The following is a 19,755-nucleotide window of genomic DNA, read 5'->3' as shown; positions in this document are numbered from 1 at the left end:
GAGATAAAGTAACTAAGCTGGGGAAAGGCCAGGACTGGAGTCCAGGCTAGGGTGACAAGATAGCAAGTGTGAAAAATCGGGACAGGGGTGGGGGGTAATAGGTGACTATGTAAGAAAAAGCTCCAAAAATCAGGACTGTCCCTATAAAATCAGGACACCTGGTCACCCCAGTCCAGGCTGAGACAGGGGTCTAGTCTGTAAAGAAAAATAATTGGAACTCTAAGCTGCAGAAACTCTGCAACTGCCTAAAACAACATTTAGGGTGAGAAATTACATTTTGTAACCTATTTCTTTAGTGAATGAAGCTTAGGTTGCGTGTTTTGTTTTCTTTGCTCGGTAATCTGCTTTGTTCTGTTTGCTATCCCGTATAATCACTTAAAATTTACCTTTTGTAGTTAATAAACTTATTTCTGGTTTATTCCAAAACCCAGCTTGTGCCGTTCATATGTGGGGGTGGAGGCAAAAAGCTGTGCATATCTCCCTCCACAATGAGGGAGGGGGTGATTTTTATGAGCTTGTGTTGTAGAGTTCTATATATAGTGCAGGACAATATTATTTTGGCTTTATACCCCAAAGGAGGTGTCTATGTGAGTGCTGGCCATTCCCCTTGCTAAGTCCTCCCACACAGCTGATTTCAGTCAGTGTCTGCAGTTGGGTGTGGCCTTACTTGTGTGTGGACTTACCTGTGTGTGTGCTGGAGAAGGCTTGAGAGCCTAGCACAGCAAGAACAGGTTGAGGAAACCCAGGGTGGTGGAAAGGGCGAGCTCAGTGAGACCCCAGCACATCAGGTGGCACCCCAGGAGGGGGGTTCAACCCGTCACAGCCCCATTAGCCTAAGGAACTTCTGACAGCACAGGAAGCGTTCAGATTAAAAGGAGATTTTAAGAAACTTGCTTAAAACACTGGCATTGCCAGGCAGAAGACACCATATTCTTTAAAAAACAGCTTTATCTGAAGTCAGCTCAAGAACTTTACTGAATCTCGAAGACTCAAATTAGGTGCCATAAACCGCAGGATTGAAACACGGGATCTAATGTTATTTTTATCACCTCCCATCAGTCCTGTCAAGGCGAGGGTCCCATCCAGAACAGCAGGGTTCATTGTAACTATGTCCCAGTTGATGATGACTATCTCTGGATAGTGGCTAAGCCTGAAAGGTTTCAGAAGGACAGCTTGTCTTTTGCAAAATAGACCTCCTACTCCAGGTGCATGATAAAATTAAACAGCTTTTGCGCCGTGTCTCAGGCCAGAGTTAAACCAGCAAGTGAGTGGGTATGAGGCACCAAGAATAAAACCTTGTGGCCTGATTTTTGTGAGGTTCAGAGCACCTGCAGCTCTCATGGACTTAGAGGCCTTGTGGGGGTTTGGCATCTCTGCAAATCAGGCAGTAGGTGTGTTGATCTGTGTAGCTAGTGCTCATCACTGCAGTAGCTAGGTAGGTGCTAGGGAATATTCCATACATCCATGTGTACTCCTCTCCCCTACCATTGTACCCCTGCTCCACACAACTTCCTGCATGATGCTAACAAAATCCCTTTCTCTGGCAAATGTTTGCTGCCAATAGGTGGTGACACAGTCCCCTTGGGGAAGAATGGGGACAAGCTCACTGCCATGCGGTACCACTGTATGTATGCTCTGTTTGTTTTGGGCCCAATTCAAAGCCCATTGACGTCAATGGCCCTTTCTGCATCCAGGCTGGACCTGCAAGTGAGCTGGAGGCCAGGCAGGGACCAAGAGGAAGGGTCCATGCCCCAGGCTGATTCTGGCAGTCCCTCCCATAGTCCCAAGGAGGAATCGGCTGTAGGGGCTAGGCTACTTCCTGAGCCTACCGCCCTCCCCAGAGGAGATTGAATGGTGATCTGTAAGTACCTACACTGGGAGAAGGCATTTGATACTAGAGGGCTCTTTAATATAGCAGCCAAAGACAGAACAAGATCCAATGGCTGGAAGGTGGAATCACCGAAGTTCAAACTGGAAATAAGATACCAGGTTTTAACAGCGAGGGGTAATTAACTAGCCACTGGTCCATATTCCCAAGGGAGGTAGGAAGTTCTCTATTATTTGGAATAGTTAATTCAGACTGGATATGTCTAAAGTATCTGTGTAGCTCAGCCACCACATGTTGTCTAGAGGCAGCAATCACTGGAGGAATTTCCGTGGCCTGTGTTGTGCAAGGTGTCAGATTAGATGACCACTTTGATCCTTTATGGGTTTAAAACCTATAAAAGACCATCAGCCTAGCAAATGCGTACTCATAAATCTGGAATAAAAGCCAAGATTTGGAAAAACCCAAAGAGAAAGTTTGATTGAATTTTAAGGCTGTTATAAAAGGCTTTGGCACACCAGGCGAGAGGGACCAGCCTGCCATTTGTGAAGGAATTCAGACAGATTGCACCCTCACAATAATAGAATATAAACGATCTATAACTCTCACTCCCCTTATTTAACTACTCTCTGAAGTTTATATACAGTAATAAATTCCTGCTCTGCAAATCAGTCTGAGCTGATCAGGTAGTTAAGCATCCCCCTTGGTGTTCATTTCCCAGTTGACTCCCTCCCCATAATTTTTCTGAGCAGGGGAGGGGAGGGAGGAGGAGGCTGGAGGACAGCGCAAAAAAAGCTCAGTATTTTTCCTGTCTGAAAAAGTCTGTACAGTAACATCCTTGAGGACCAGGAATCTTTCCACTCGGTCTACTACCTGCGATGAGCTGAACATAAGTCAGGCAACAATAATGGATTAATAATTTGTCTCTTAAAAGGAAAGCCAATCGAAATCAGAACTGTTGAGTCTGAAAGAGATCCTCCAGCCACCTAGTGTGGCTCTGCGTCCATCCCCCGGCATCGTGGCAGGACCGATTCAGCGATAGGCATTGCTATGCCATCTGACCAATAACATCCCATCTCTGACAGTGGCCATACCAGCTACTTCAAAGGAGGGTACAAGAAATGCCATGTGAGTGACTAGGGCCCTGATTCAGCAAAGCACTCAAGCCCGTGCTTATGTACCATTTGACTTCAATGGGATAAGCACATGCTTTGCTGAATCCAGGCCTTACGAAATAAGCTGCTCATGGGGCAGGTTGCATCCTACCTCCCAATAGTTAGAGGTTGGTTTGTGTTCTGAAGTAGGAGGGTTTTTAACCCTCTGGGGTTGGGCTTTTTCTTCAGTCCTAACATAACAGTGGGCTCTCTCATTAGCCGTAGGAACGTGTGATCCTGATAAGTGTCCTCGATCACTCTTCCTGCTAGTCCCAGACCAATGTCAGGTTTCAGAGTAGCAGCCGTGTTTGTCTGTATCCGAAAAAAGAACAGGAGTACTTGTGGCACCTTAGAGACTAACAAATTTATTAGAGCATAAGCTTTCGTGGACTACAGCCCACTTCTTCGGATGCATATAGAGTGGAACATATATTGAGGAGATATATATACACACATACAGAGAGCATGAACAGGTGGGAGTTGTCTTACCAACTCTGAGAGGCCAATTAAGTAAGAGAAAAAAACTTTTGAAGTGATAATTAAGATAGCCCAGTACAGACAGTTTGATAAGAAGTGTGAGAATACTTACAAGGGGAGATAGATTCAATGTTTGTAATGACTCAGCCATTCCCAGTCCTTATTCAATCCTGAGTTGATTGTATCTAGTTTGCATATCAATTCCAGCTCAGCAGTCTCTCGTTGGAGACTGTTTTTGAAATTTTTCTGTTGTAAGATAGCCACCCGCAGGTCTGTCATTGAATGGCCAGACAGGATAAAGTGTTCTCCCACTGGTTTTTGAGTATTATGATTCCTGATGTCAGATTTGTGTCCGTTAATTCTTTTGCGTAGAGACTGTCCGGTTTGGCCAATGTACATGGCAGAGGGGCATTGCTGGCACATGATGTCATATATCACATTGGTAGATGTGCAGGTGAACGAGCCCCTGATGGTATGGCTGATGTGATTAGGTCCTATGATGATGTCACTTGAATAGATATGTGGACAGAGTTGGCATTGGGCTTTGTTACAAGGATAGGTTCCTGGGTCAGTGATGTGTGGTTGCTGGTGAGTATTTGCTTTAGGTTGGGGGGTTGTCTGTAAGCGAGGACAGGTCTGTCTCCCAAGATCTGTGAGAGTAAAGGATCATCTTTCAGGATAGGTTGTAGATCTCTGATGATGCACTGGAGAGGTTTTAGTTGGGGGCTGAAGGTGACAGCTAGTGGTGTTCTGTTATTTTCTTTGTTGGGCCTGTCTTGTAGGAGCTGACCTCTGGGTACTCATCTGGCTCTGTCAATCTGTTTTTTCACTTCAGCAGGTGGGTATTGTAGTTTTAAGAATGCTTGATAGAGATCTTGTAGGTGCTTGTCTCTATCTGAGGGATTGGAGCAAATGCGGTTATATCTTAGAGCTTGGCTGTAGACAATGGATCATGTGGTGTGTCCTGGATGGAAGCTGGAGGCATGTAGATAAGTGTAGCGGTCAGTAGGTTTCCGGTATAGGGTGGTATTTATGTGTTCATGCTCTCTGTATGTGTGTATATATATCTCCTCAATATATGTTCCACTGTATATGCATCCGAAGAAGTGGGCTGTAGTCCACGAAAGCTTATGCTCTAATAAATTTGTTAGTCTCTAAGGTGCCACAAGTACTCCTGTTCTTTTTCCAGACCAATGTGTCGCTATTGTCAATGGTGGTGTTTTGCACCATTCCTGTGCCACGCTGCCTCATTTCATGGAAGTTTATTCTAACCTGGGGTATAGCCAATAAAGGGCATCCCTCAGCCTCCATTGGCAGCTTGTTCCATTGCCAGAGTTAGTCTTTAATAAAATTTCCCCTGCTGCAGAACCATTACTGCTGTTTCTGACCGTGCTGAAAAGTGAGGCTCATGTGTCTCTGCTCTCCTAGATCATCCCCATACAGCTGTAGACACCAGACAGGGAGAGGGGACAGGTTAGTGCCCTATGTATCAGGCTGGGAAGAGTTGGAATCCCAGCTGTGAGTCACAAGTTCAGCCCAACCCCTCTTCTTTCCGAGCTAGGTTCACTAAGGTCCAGGCAGTTGAGGTGGGAATCTTTCAGGACCTTAACTAAACTTCATTGATCCCTCCTGGGTCCTTCAGGTGATTAAGGTCTGAATACCTAGTGCAGGACTGAATATCGCCAGTCCGGAAAGGAGGAAAACTTTCTCCCACAGGAAGTTTGGAAGCTGCTCATGGGTTTGGAACGTTCGGGCAAAAGGTGGGGGAATGGATTAGTGGGCAGAAAGCAGGTGAGGCAGCTAGCATTACACAATCAATGGCATGCATTTCACGGGTATATATGTGTATTTTTAGTTACACCTGAGAGAACCAGGAGCCCACTGCCCACCAGGAGCCCCAGTGCCATCTACCATAGGAGCTCCCTGCCTCTCAGCAGCCTCAGTAACCTCATGAGCCCCCAGCACCGACCCACCCACCTCTCCCCAGTTTCCAACTCAGACTCCCCCCATCCCCAGCTCCACCTTCAAGCGCTCAACTATCCAAGCCACAACTGCCTAGTTTTGTACGGCTCCATGTACTACTTCTGCCACTGCTCAGGATAGATTGTGGCCTGGTGTTTATGGCCTGGTGAAAATTATGTGCAAATAAGATCATGCAGTAATTTGCATAGAATGTCATATGTGGAGCAGCACAAAACTTGACAGATATGCTCTTTATCCAGCAGCATGCCAGTTGACCCCTGGCATCACATAAAGTAGCCTGAAGGAAGCTGCTGTCAGTGGCCCCAATGGACTGTTGTGACAGCCAGGGTGCATGGAAATCCCAACTGCCCTCCTACGTCACACCCTGGGAAGGGAGTGACGACACTGGCATTGTGCACCAGAGAATTCCCCCCAGGCACCCAATTTAGGGCCATGTCCGTAGATGGCATATCATAAAGCAGCCTCTGTGCAGGGAAAACCTGAGCCATAGATTTGTCCCATGTGCTCTTGCCCTTGGAGCTACACAGAAGCTGACAACCCCTCTCCCCCCCAATCTCATCAAAGGCTTCCCACTTCACAGGTCACACTGCCCAGTCCTCTCTGCCCTTCTGAGGCAGCCTGTGCAGGGACCTGGCTCAGAGGCTTCTACGACTGAAGTTACTGAGTCAGTTGCACAAAAGCTGACAAAAAATGAATGGGTCAGGCAGGAAAGACAATTCCTAATGCCACTGCTTGGCTTTTAATGCCTGGGGCCGCTGCCCCAGCTGTGTGGGTAGCACCTCCATCTTTACCCTCTCTGCACTCCTCTTTCAACTCACACACATGTGAACTCCATTCCGCATTAAGGGGTGTTGCCTACGTACACATAGCCAGGAGAGAGTTAGACCCATGAGTCCCATCTTCCCCATCATGGCAAGTAAAGTAGATTCTTCGTCTATGGGGAATGCTGCAACCCTGCAAGGCCCAGGAGGTCTAGAAACCAGGATAGCAGCACTGCTCGGCAGCAGACGTCCCCACACTACCACCCCGCAGCGGCTGTAGGGAGCTTGCACTCCACTGTCCATGACCCACTGACACAGCCCATGGGAAGTCCTGCCTGAAGAGGTCTGACAGGCAGCAGCCTCATGGCTCCTGGTCAGCTCTCAGCCCTATGTAAACCCAAGGGGCATTCTAGTCAACCGTGTGGATCTGTAGTTGCCATGGCTATTACTGCTCTTGAGCTCCTGGCTGTGACCTTGGCTTGATTTGGACTTTGCCTCCTGACCTGGACCCAAAAACCTGACTCAGACTCTGACCCTTGGCATTGACCCTGGCCAAAACCTGACTATGAACTCCTCTGCTCCTCATAGCCTCAGGTTTGACCCTGCTCTGACCCTTGGTCCTGACGGCAAGTGTCAGGAGCCTGACACTGCCTCTCAGAGAGGTGAATTACCTCCATTGATAGAAAAACTTCTTCCATTGATGGAGGAAGCATCTACTCTACATTGGCACTTCTGCAGCACGACAGCTGTGCCACTGAACCTGCTGTAGCTAGCCATAGTCTTGAGTGCTTTGCCATTTCGATCCCTGCTTTTCTCTTCCCGGTCTCCCAGCAGCCAACCACAGTTCTTCCTCCCTGTGGGCTGTCTTCAGTTATCCACAGCTAAACATGAAGCTTCAGCTTCCCTGGCTACTTCTCTAGCTCTTTGCCCTTCATTTCATGGCCTTCCCAGGCCCTTGTAACTCGAACTGTAGTTTCTAAGCTGTCAGGTCATTTCTCAAAGGCTTATTGGACCACTTCTCAAAGGAGCACAGCCCTAGCTCTCCAGCAGAGTTCTCCAACCACTGCTGCTTCCCACAGCTCGGATCAGTTATTATAATTAAACCTCCCTAAAACTGTCAGCTGGGGTCACTAATTATTCCTGGGTTGCCAGGTCACAGAGCCTGGCTTGCCTTAAAGGAAGCCTGGGACATCTGCCTGCTGGGGGCCGCGGGGAGATCAGTGAGTAGTGCTCTTCTGTTTAAATTGGTGCATGGCGCTGTCATTGCTGGGTGAGGGATCAGGCTGCAGAGACCAAAGTTCATGTACCATTTTGGAAGCAGGGCTCTGGACTGTAGGGGACAGAACAGACTGTAGCGTTTAGAGTCCACAACGTCATGGTATCTGAGCACCTCACAATCTTTGCACTGTATTTATCCTCACAGCAGCCCTGTGAGGGAGGTGCTAATATCCCATTTTACAGATAGCCTCTCTGTGCCTCAGTTTCTCAAGTGATGTGCTTGCACAGCCGGAGCAGAGAATTGAACCCAAGTCTCTTGAAACCCAGCCGTCCTTCTCCATGAGGAGGTAAATTTATTCCTCTCTGATGTTTACATCAGGCCGTCCTTATTGTAATGTTAAATAAAATATCCTGTAGTTGTTAAGCCTCAATAGGAGCAATAGCACAGCTGATAGTAAAGCTAGTATCAGAGGACACGGCGCTGCTTTTTGGTTAAGATGTCAAACCAAGATTCTGCCCACTTGTGCTCTCTAGCCTTGAGCCTGAGTCTGAGCCCTACACGTTGCAGTGTAGACATACTTCTAAATCCACTGGTGCGCTCTGTAATAGGAGGGGTGCTAGCCAATTCTAGTTCTGGCTTCATAAAACTGACCTGTGCTTTGGGGTGAAAGGTGCTGGATAAACATAGTATGTTAGTCTGGTCTGTACCCAGGCACTCCCCAAGGGCAGTGTAAGGAGGGCTGCTGGGGTAAGGTCAGGATTGTGCAGGGAGGTTCAAGTTTTCAGTAGAAGTGAAGGGAGCACCTGGGTCTGGTGTTTTGCAAAGGCATTGGGGGTGTGGTTCTTAGTGATAAGAAAATGACATTTTGACAGCTAATCCAGCATGCCCTGCTGGGTCACCGCATACCCCAGCTAGCCTGCAGTGCCCTCATCCAGCCCAGCCTGAAGCCACGTTGTGCTCCTCTCTTGTATTTTGGCTGAAGCAAGAAAACCACCAGGGGGTTTAATGATGATTCTTTCTTTAAGCAGTGAATGGTCCTCTCTAGGTGCTGAGTCTGGCCTCAAGCTCCCCCTTGTGACCTCAGGCATGTATTGTACTTACTCATGCCTGCTCTGTTCAGCTAGCACTAGCTACAAAAACCTCTCAGCCCCCTCCTCCCCACAGGCTGGGTGTGTCTGCGCTCGCCATCTCAGTTGCTGTCCCCAGCAATGCTCATTACCCTTTGCATACAGTAATGCTGCCTGAGCTGGATCATCCTTGTCAAAATCATGTCCTCCGTTTTTGGAAGCCCCTTTACTAGTGTGGACAGTGAATCTCCATCACGGTGACATTTGATACGAGGCCACCGACCAGAGTCCCTGTGGCAGGGTGGCTGGCCCTTTAAGAGGAGATGACTTTTGCCCCGCCCAGGGGTGGCTCTATGTATTTTGCTGTCCAAAGCACAGCAGTGAGGCAGCCTTCAGCGGCGCGCCTGCTGGAGGTCCGCTGGTAACGTGGATTCGGCGACATGCCTGCAGGAGGTCCGCCGGTCCTGTGCCTTCAATGTACCCACCGCCAAAGCTGCGGGACCAGTGGACCTCCTGCAGGCATGTCGCCGAAGACTGCCTGACTGCTGCCCTCAAAGCAACTGGCAGGCCGCCCCCTGCGGCTTGCCGTCCCAGGCACGTGCTTGGTGCGCTGGTATCTGGAGCCACCCCTGGCCCCACCTGTGATACTTAGCTCACCTACCCAGGTGGACAAAATGAGCAAAGTCACATGATAGGCAGGTCATGTGGCTAAGTCAGGTGCTGGGGTGGAGCTAAAACAGGCCTGTAGAGTTAAAGGCAGAGTGCAGGAAGGAAGCCCGGGGAGTTGCTATATGATTGAGAGCAGGCAGTGCCTGAGCAGAGCTTAGAGGGTGAGCTGAAGGTTGTCTGAAATCTGTAGGGCACGGTGACCTCGAGATGGAACGGCTGTGCCTAGCCTGAGCCAGGAGACTCCTGCGTCTTAGACTTGGATACCCTGGAAAGAGCGGGCTCTTATTTTAGCGAGTTAGCTGGAGGTCTGAGGTACTGCAGTAACTGAACCAGCCTGGGAGATTCAACGTGAGTGAGGCAGCAACTGGTCTGGAGCTAGGCGATATGGTGGCAGTCCTAGGGAGATTAAACCCAGCTCTCTCCCCTACTCTGTGCAGCATCGGTTCCTGAAGCCTGGTAAGACCAGGCCTAGCTCCCTCATGTCCTCAGACTCTGTGTGCCCCCCAATTGCAGCTGCTGGCCTTGGGGCACTGTTAGCTGGGATCCCGTGAGTCCCCTCACGGTGACCAAGTGTTTTGTGTTTTGCCTCTTTCCTGAGCCCTCATCACTGTAGGTCAGGTTTATCTTGCCCAGTGCTTCTGGCAGGCTTGCCCCCCATCCCAAGCCAGGCTGACTCAAGCATAGCGAGGGAGAGCCCTGGCTGAGCCCACATGTGCCTCAGACAAGCATGGCTCAAAGTACGGCCAGAGCGGCAGTATGTGTGAGTGAGGCTACTATGGAGGTCCTGGCTTTAGTGTGGCAAGAAAGATAGGAGGGTCCTTCTGCTCAGAAACAGTGTCTGCCTAACACTCCCTACCCTAGCTGTCCTTCATGCTGCCAGGTCAAGCCACGCCCAGCTCCAGGATGGGATGTCTCTGGGCTTAATAGGAAAATCCTGTTCTCCCAGAAGCCTTAGCCTTTGTATATCCAGTAGCGGGCACTCACTCAGGTGCCCAGTCTGTTGTCATCCCACACCAGCTCCATGTGACTCCTTTCATCCAGCACCCAACAACCATAGTCCAGTAATCTGCCTCCCCTTGGATATCACCAGTGGCACAGCAACTCTGGAATGGGATCTCTTGCTAGCAGCTCGTAGGCTACTCCTTCCCAAACCACGATAAATACAAAATGGGAGTCTAACTCCCTTTCTGACCAAGAGTCTGGAGCTGTCACATGGTGTCTCAGATCCATGTGACTCACGTTTCCAGATATGGTTATCCGTTACCTTGCCAGCACCCTCTCCAAGGGCAATAATATAATAATAATAATAATAATGCCTTTGGGACTGTCCAATCCCTCCCTAGGGACAAAGCTGTCTGTGACAAGGGCTTCCTTCCTGAGACCATCCACATTAGCTTAATGACCCCATGAAATCAATGGTATGGTTTTGGGGGATGATCATGGTGGGACCCTATGCAACTGCCCTAGGAGTTCAAGAGGGAGTTAGATTCACCCCCATCCCCGCCTGACCTTTCTGGATCACCAGTGCAGCATGGTGAAAAAAGCAGGAGCTGCTTGGCCAGAATTTCCACCCATCCTCCATGCAAGGGCTGGGGAGGGCTCTGGAAGGGCCTTGATTCCACCCCAATGCACCAGCCTGTGTAGCTGAGCCAATGAAGAATAGCGGAGTAATGAGCAGTGCAGTTAGCAGCTTACAACCATCCAGGAGCAAAGGAGGTGCGGAGAACAGTGATTCTGAGATACAATTCCAGCCAGATACGCACCAGCCTTTATGCAGGGGTGACAGGGCTAAAAGCAAATGATCTCATTAGCCCTTCGTTTGGAGTAGACAGCAAAGTAACTGATTCCTTGTATGTATTTGCTGAACGCTAGCATGAATCAAGGGTAGAGATATTTAGGCTAAAGTTTCCCTTAACTGCAGTGGCAAGGGTAAGGTGAACCTAATGTCGGATCAGCACAGCTCTGAAGTCAATGGTGCTAACCCTGGTTAGCTGAGGATGTGGCACGCGGTGTTTATTTCACATAAAGCCAAAAAGCCACGTTGATGCAACACGAAGGTTACACAGGTTAAAAATCACAGAAGTCAGGAAATGCCAAAGCTGAGAGGTTCAGCAGCAGCCTTAACTGAACGACAGCGCAAGGCCGGTACGCTTTATGGAATACATTACACACAGAGCACACACTATGCAGCTAAAATGTCAAGCGAATAAGCAAGAAAAGTGGATGCAAAGTGGTGCAAAATTGTATTGCTTCTTATCTCTGATAATCCTCTTATGTATTGCTTCTCTTTTATCCAGTGTGTTGTCTTTCGAAGGTACTGATTCAGCCCCCCATGACGGTAGTATCTGAAGCTCGGATCTCAAAGGTATGTAGGGCCCTAACTCCCAGGGGTGTTAGGCACTTGTGTACCTGAGAGGGTGTGGGCCTGTGCGAGGTAGGGCAGTGCTTTTACAGGCAGATCACTGAGGCAGTGAAAGGCAAAGTGCAAGATTCACAAAGGGGACCTAGGCACTGCAACCTTGAGGCCAGCTTTAGGTACCCTACAACCTCATGAAATCCACAGCCTTGAGCTGGGCCCCGCAGTACGTGGGGGTAGGGGAGAGGTCTCTAACTGGGATCCACAGAAGCTAAATGTGGAATGGGGAGCTGCCTACACTAGCCAATAGGAAATGCTGGGGGGTGGGGAGGTGTTAAGTCAGGAGAGGGCCCTAACCACTGTCTCTGAACATCTCCGGCTGAAGTCGTTCCATTCTGTACAAATGACTAAATCACTGGGACGGGGCCTCCCACACCTTAACCACTGGGCTAGAAGGTCATTCTCACTCTCTGGTCCAATGAATATTCAGCTACTTATGCAAAGTGGGACAGCTTCACTAGGGCAGATTGAGACGCCCTCCCTACAATATCCCTTAGCCCAGGGGCTAGGGCACCTCCTGAGGGGGTGGGGCCAAAGGTTCAAATCCCTGATCCAAATCAGACAGAAGGAGGGTGGGGTTGAACCCCCATCTCCTGCCTGGGTGAGTGCTCTACCCACTGAGCTAAAGGTTGGGACGGGGCAACTCCTCCTCTGGCTGTGTCTGTGCAGGGCCTGGTGTGTGGGGAGGTGGGGGAGTTTCCACTAGGCTGGGCCCAGCAGGCAAGACAGGCGCTGAGGCTGTGCACGTGCTTGCTGGCAGATTTTTTTTTTTTTTAAATGTCTAGGAGACAACTATTGGCAGAAACTTGGGTGCCTAGAAGGTTAGGTGGCAGCTGGACAGGGGGTTCTGAGGATCAGAATTTTGGACGTAGACACCTAAAGCAGCAGTTAGAGAGAGATTCACAAAGGAATGTAGGCACCTAAGTCACTTGCCCGAGGTCACAGAGGAAGTTTGTGGCAGTTGGGGGTGGTGGAGAAAGTGCCTTTAAAACAATGCCTAAAAATCCCACACCAAAGTGTTTGAGTGAGCCTTTGTCAGTCCCTGCTGAAAATTCCCAGCTCTAGTAGAACATATTTATGGTATTTGTCCTGCAACAGGAACAGCAAAAGAGTCATTCTCCCGCTTGGGTTGCTCCTAAGTCTGGACTCAGGGTAAAGCCACGATTGAGCTTGTAATGAGCTACCCCTTTAACCAAGAAAATGGGAGTAGAGAGTGCTCCATATGAGCAGCTTGGCTGTGCTAATTTACCTCCTTTCCTGCCTTTGTGTGATTTTGTTTTTAATATTAGATTCATGGAGTTGTTTGTATTTAACTTCATATGCTTTAAAGGGTAGGAGTGGAGAATTGCCCATGCTTAATAACTGGTACATTTCAAATCATCTCTGAAATTCACACCTAATTCAGTGGATGGGGTGTGGAGGGTTGGGTTCCCCTTTACTGCTGCTATTGGCCTAGGGATAGTTTACTGCAAGGTTGCATTAACAGGGTAGCAGCACATCTGTTTGCACGGATGGCCGCAGAACAGATGTGTAATTAAAGCTTGGAATTTGCAGTTTTGCAGAATGCAGAAAGACTTGCCCAGCCCCTAAAGCTGCCTTGTTTGTGATTCAGCTTCTGTGACTTTTCCCCTGTCCCTGCTGTTACAGCAGTGGGGTTTTGGGATAGTTTTGCCAGGTGTGTATTTCAATAAGCTACTTAACATCTGCCTCCCGCAAACAATTCCAGCAGGAGCAGCAGTTCCTCCCCCTTCTCCTAGCACCCTGAATGAAAGGACGAGACCCCCACTCCGCTCCAGCATACACTGACTGTTGTGGGTGGTTCACCACCCCAGGCGAGGCAGGGAAGTTGCCAGTGTTGGCTCTGGTTTTCAGAGGGGGTTCACTGATCTCCATCTCCATAACTGGGAAGTGTCTGTCCTCAGCCGTGCTGCCCTCTGATTGAGCAGGAAATACAGCTCGGCGTTTGAATGGGGGGCTCGGGAACATGTTGGAGGGGGATATGAAAGGCCCCTGTATGTCTCATGCACTCAGATAAGGAGCTGTGTTTCTCGGGTCTTCGCTGACTGTCAATGGTTGTGATCTCCTGTTAGAGTGGTGACTCTTTGGGGGTGGTGAGCAGGTGGAGAGCTGAAGGCAGTAGAGGCTAGCTGGAGTGCGCTAAGTGATGGCTGTGCCCAATGCAGCCGCTTTGAAATTTCCACACACCTGGGGTCAACTTGGCTCTGTGCCGGCCAAGGCAGGAACACTGAGTGCGGTGCACTTTACTGTGTGCATGTCTCTGGGCTGAGACCTCCGTCCCAATCCACTCTGCAGCAGCGGTTACAATTCCAGACGCTTCTTGCGAGAAGAGTGATTTGGTCCCTTGTCCCTGGCCGCCTCCTCACCCCACTGCTGTGTCAGGTGCTGTTAGTATGTTGTCTGCCTGGCTGTAGCCTTCCTGTCCTTGAGATGCCTGTTGCAAGGATTGCTGGGGCTGGAGGTCGATTTCGCTTACAGCAGGGTAATTCTGTTGCCTGGAATGGAGCTGTTGTGGAGTTACACCGGTGCACCTGAGATGAGACTCTAGGTCCTGGCTTTAATGCTGAACCACTGTGTGAGCTTCCTCAAGTCACTCATCTGTGTTTCAGTGAAGGAGGATTATCACCTTCCCCACCTGGCCTGCGAGGGAGGGGGTATAATTCATTAGCATCTGTAAAGAGCTTGGGGATTTTGTGGTCGGAGGCTCAGGGTATTGTGCTAGCTGCAAAGCATTTTTGGATCCTCTGGGATGGAAGGCGCTAGAAGACTGAAGTTTTATCGCAGACCTGGCGATGAGGAAGAGTCTTGCAATTACAGAGCACTTTTCCTTTCGCGACACCCTGCTGGGGAAGGGACATGTAGATTTCGCCTTGCGCTATCAGCTTTGTTTAGGGTTACCATATTTCAGCAAGCAAAAAAGAGGACGGGAGGAGCCCTGCCCTAGCCCCGCCCCTGCCCCTCCCACTTCCCGCCCCCCTCAGAACCCCCAACCCTCCCCCCGCTCCTTGTCCCCTGACTGCCCTCTCCTGGGACTTCTGCCCCTAACTGCCCCCCCAGGACTCCACCCCCTACCTAAGCCTCCCTGCCTCTTGTCCCCTGACTGCCCCCTCCTGAGACCCTCCCCCCATCCTAACTGGCCCCCTAGGACCCTACCCCCTACCTGTCCCTTGACTGCCCCAACCCTTATCCACACCCCTAGACAGATCCCTGGGACTCCCACACCCCATCCAACCATTCCCCACCCCCGACAGCCCCCCCCCAGAACTCCCAACCCATCTAAACCCCTCTGCTCCCTGTCCCCTGACTGCTCCGATCCCTCTCCCCACCCCCTGACAGCCCCCCCCCAGAACTCCCACCCCCCCCCCGACCACTCCTCCTGGGACCCTTGCTCTTAACTGCCCTCCAGAACCCCAACCCCTACCTAAGCCTCCCTGTTCCTTGTCCCCTAACTGCCCCCTCCTGAGACCCCCCCACCCTAACTGCCCCCCCGGACCCTACCCCCTACCTGTACCCTGACTGCCCAAAACCTTATTCACACCCCCACCCCCAGAAAGCCCCCCCCGAACTCCCGACCCCGCCCTGCTCCCTGTCTTTTGACTGCCCCCTCCAGAACCTCCCTGCCCCTTCTCCGACCCCCTGGTCCCCTTACTCTGCCGCTCAGACCAGCGTGCCGGGGAGGAGGAGCAGGGGGAGGAGCTCCAGACTGCCGGTGCGAACGGCGGGCTGGTGATCTGCGAATGCAGGGAGGGAGGGAGGGAGTGCTCTCAGCTGCCCGGGAGAGGAGGGGGAAGTGGAGGAGAGGCTCTCTCTGGCTGTCGGAGCCCCATGTAAGTGGCACCATCCGGCTGGCTGCCCTGTCAGCCGCGCGCGCTCTGAATAGGGGGGCGGGGAGTCCGGACATTTACAAATTCCCCCCGGACGCTATTTTTAACTCTAAAAGCCGGACATGTCTGGGGGAATCTGGACGAATGGTAACCCTAGCTTTGTTCATTTTTAGGATGTGTAAAATACAGCCAAGGCTCATTCTAGGCACTGTCCATGGCAGCAGGCACAGAAATGCCAAGCCCTTCTCTATTCGAGCCCATGTGATGGATCTGGTAATGTTCAGAATCAGGAATGGCATGAGGCAAGGCGGTTGTTTCTTGCTTGGCATTCAGTATATAGCAGGAGGATCTGACCTTGCGCGCTCTCTCATGGTCCTATACCAGCTATGGACTGGCTACAGAGCTTGCTTATATACACCAGATGTGTTCATCGTAAGATCCTTTAATGCTCTGCCAAGTATGGATGGGTTGATTTTTAAATCAAAGCAATTTAAATCACAAGTTTAAACCATGATTTAAATCAGCAAGCAGGAAGCCTTGATTTAAATAATTTATTTTAATCATGTTTTGCATTGTTTACTCAATTATTTTCCTAAAGAATGGTTGATTCTGACTAGCTGGTGACCATTAAAACATGTTATTTACAACTAAAAATAGTCTTTACCCTAAATATGGTGCTGCTTTTTGCTAGCCAGGAGGAAACACTGTATTTATACGTGCTTATTTAAGCAATTATATAGCTTACCTTCATTTAGATTCTGAATTTTTGAATTTTTTTATGTTAGAAAATGGTGAATGATGCATTTCTCATTTACTAGATGATTCAGTTTTTACTTGGGATTTGTGTCAAGCTCTGTTTGGATGGAAATTCAAAATCAATTAAAAATACACCAAAAATAGCATCTTAAGGTAGTTTTATTCAATTAAAAATATTAAGTGCTGGATACATAAGAGGAAAAAAAAGTTTAAAACATGTTTTTGTTTTCCATTTAAAACTAACTGATTTATTAAACAAAGGAAGTATTATTTGTAGTGAATTAATTGAACAGATTGTTTCTGGTGACCCTGTCCTTCAGGATTTTAGAACTAGTAGATCTCTTCCTCTCACAACTAGTTGTTTGTAGATTGGAAGAGGACAACAAGCTTTCCTGCTTTTTCAATTGAGTTGGTTTGAAAGAACTAGTCATTCATCTGAACTAGTTGAATAAACTGAAATTAAGAAAATATTCTCTCTGCACCCGCAGAAGAGGATACTGTTCTCAAAAGCTGTTTTAGCACTTCAAAAAACTCTAATTCCAGGGACATACCCAGTGACTTCCCCCAGTTCAGTGGTCTGGCTTACTTTAAAACTTAGCAGCAAGCATGTACTAGTTAATAGTATTTTTTGTAATTAATTTAAATGATTTTAATATATTATAATAAGTTTAGGCTTTAACAGAGGTTGCCATATTTTGAAATTTAATTTTAAAGAGGTTTATTATAAAAATAAACCCCTATGTTTAATTTAATTTTTAACTCATGGGGTTTTTGTCCTCCTGATAGAAGAGGTTTGGGGCACATCTGGTGGTTACTGGGCAGGAACTGCCGATGTTTCCAGCTTTCCCAGCCATGCCCAGGGCTGCATTCCACAGTGCCTTCAGGCTCAAAACTTTGCATTTTCTGCTGTCGGACCCTGAGCACTGCAGCTTCTGGCATCTTCTGGCTGCTGCAGAGATCAGAGCTGCAGCTGCTCCAGCTGTTCTCTGCACAGAGCTTCAGATCCTGGGCTGCCCTGGTTAGTGCAAGAGCAAAACTACAGCCATCGCAGCGGCTCCCTTCCCAATGCTGTGGGCCCCAGGGTCACAAGCAGGATGTGGGTCTGCTGCTGGTCCCTACTGCCTTCAGCTGTCCCAGACCCAGAGCAGTAGCTCTTTGTCATGCTGACCTCTGTGAAGTTGGTCTGGTGGTAGCAGAGCAGCAGTGCAGGGTCACTGCTGACTTATATTCATGAGCAGGGATGATGGGTTTTTTCAGTAATATTGCATGTGGCCAAGGACTGCAGCCTGGGGGTTTGGAGCAGTGATCCGAACACGCTGGACAAACCTCGATCCGTCTGAGGTACCCAGCCACACCGATCCTGCAGTATTTCTTCCTGGCGCTTCCCCCATCAGATCTGGGCTCTGGAGACTGGGATAATGTGTGAGGAAGCGACAGCCTGCCCTAAATCTCTCAAACGCCCCCCGCCAGAGAGAAAAGTGCTGGTTGTAGAGCACAGCATCAAGCTGGTTACAAATATTTACCCCGTGGCAGTGCCCTCTGTGGTGTGAGCTTCCTCATGGCAGTGCCCTGACAGAGCCGGCTAGGGGACCCTCCGCGGTGTGAGCTTCCCCATGGCAGTGCCCTGACAGAGCCGGCTAGGGAGCCCCCGCCGTGTGAACTTCCTCCTGGCAGAGCCCTGAGAGAGCTGGCTAGGAGCCTCCAGCGATGTGAGCTTCCCCGTGGCAGTGCCCCACTGAAACCAGGAAAGCAGTGCCCTGTCCGAGCAGTGTGAGCCGCCTCACAGTTACAGCAGTGCCTGTCATGCAGTGTGACCTTCCCCGCAGCAGTGGCGGCCTCTCCTCCTTCCAGCTGCTCCTTTTCCACTTGCAATGGGAGATGTTGCTTTAAGCAGGCCAGTGCCTCCCCCCCCATAAGCCTCTGCTCATGTCTTCATGGTCAGTCTGGCCCCATAGCCCCACAGAGGAAGGGCCTTCCTCACCTCTCACTGCATAAAGATCTCCTGAGTGGAATGCTGCTGCCAGCGCCTGCTCCAGGGCATTGTGCCTCAAGACGGGTACAGTGCTGGCAGCAGCACTGCAAGTCTTTCCCTGCCTTGGCCTGGAGGGACCCCATAGGGCAGGGGTCCCCAACCTTTTTCGTCTGGTGGGTGCCAGACGACAAGCCACAGAGGACCGTGGTGGCGGACGAGCATCCGCCGAAATGCCGCCGACAAGCGGCAACGTCAATAGGCATTTCGGCGGATGCTCGGCCGTTGGCCAGCACACGGGCGCACTTAGACGCCCCGGCGGGCACCGCATTGGGGACCCCTGCCATTGGGGGTGCCAGGGCAGGTCAGTCTCCACGATCCTTTTGCTCGTTGGCCTTTGTGCTGCTGCCCCCCGCCCACGAGGAGCTGCGCTGAGACCTACCAACTCAGTTCACGTTGCCGTCAAACAGACATGGCTTTCGGTGCATGACCACCCAGGCTGAATTCAAACCTTCAGCCCAGAGGTGAAAGCCTCTGACTGACCCATTCCAGCCCCCCCATCAGCCCTGGCTTTTAATGCCCCCCTTGTTAGAATAAGCCCAAACCCACCCCCCATTGGGGAAACAGAGCAATAGAAACAAGTTGAAGGGGACACCTGCTCCTCAAACCTACAGTGGGAGTCCTGGGATCTAGCTGCTGGCCTCACCTAGAAGCTGGTGAGCTGCAGGTCACTGCTCCTTGGTGGGTATAATGTACTAGCTCCCAGTGTCGGCTTCCTGATTTGAGAAAGAGCGAGAGGCGGCTGTGTTTACCAGCTCGCTTCCTGCCGTGGTTCTGGGGCTGAGCCAGCCGGCTTCTTTAAGATTCTGGTCACAGCAGGTGCTGAATTTCTAAGGCTGAGGTGATCTTTCTCTTTCTACACAGACGCCGTGGTCCGTCCGTGCTGGGCAAAGAGAGAGGGGACAGGGGAAGAGGTCAAATATCCCGCCAGCCGCCTCGGCCAGAGGGAGCAGACAGTGAGTATCATGCACCACGAAGCAGCTCGTAAGTAGACAAGACTCTTGACTTTTATTGTATTTGGCTTTGTTTTGGGAATATTTCCATCTCTGCTGAGCCGAGGGGAGGGGCTGGGCCTGGGGGAGACCTGGCAGCAGGGTTCAGTCCCCACTGTTCTCAGTGATGGCTAGAATGTTGCAGCGAGATGCCGTGTGTCCCTTCTCCACTGTGTGTGTGTCTGTTGCACAGGCAGATCAGTGGCTGCTCTCGATCTCCTTTAAAGCACCACTAGTCCCTGTTCATTAGAATCAGATTTATTAGAGTCACAGAGAGGGGGAGAGAGAGAGGGAAAAACTAAATCAAGTCCTTAATGAAATGGTCTGCCAGGCAGGCTGTCGGCCACTTAACCTGTCAGCAAAACAGAGACTCCAAAATGCTGAAGGGGGAAAAGGAGCAGAGGGAATCAAATGCCGATTTCCTCTCCTGCAAGAAGAGTGCTGGGAGGAGGGCGTGGGCTGTTTTTCTGTCTGAGGATTGGTATTGTGTGTACCCCCTCCCCCAAGGCACCCAGCTTTGCCCCACTCGAGACCTCCCTGTTTGAATCAAGGGTGGGATTTCATT

General features: G+C 50.2%; 1 protein-coding gene across 1 annotated transcript in view; it reads left to right on the top strand.

Annotated features, from left to right (window-relative positions):
* Nucleotides 1-1,793: 1,793 nt before the first annotated feature.
* Nucleotides 1,794-19,755, top strand: part of FRMPD3 (FERM and PDZ domain containing 3) — a 102,545-nt gene continuing 84,583 nt past the window's right edge. The window contains exons 1-3 of the mRNA XM_054040765.1: nt 1,794-1,861; nt 11,453-11,520; nt 19,063-19,154. Of these exons, the coding sequence (XP_053896740.1) occupies nt 1,852-1,861; nt 11,453-11,520; nt 19,063-19,154 (170 nt within the window). The 5' untranslated portion in view covers nt 1,794-1,851. The remainder of the gene's footprint in view (nt 1,862-11,452; nt 11,521-19,062; nt 19,155-19,755) is intronic.

Source organism: Malaclemys terrapin, chromosome 9 (genome assembly GCF_027887155.1).
Source record: "Malaclemys terrapin pileata isolate rMalTer1 chromosome 9, rMalTer1.hap1, whole genome shotgun sequence".
Taxonomy (NCBI): Eukaryota; Metazoa; Chordata; order Testudines; family Emydidae; genus Malaclemys; species Malaclemys terrapin.
The sequence above is the reverse complement of the archived record's forward strand: the minus strand, read 5'-3'. Positions and strand labels throughout refer to the sequence as shown.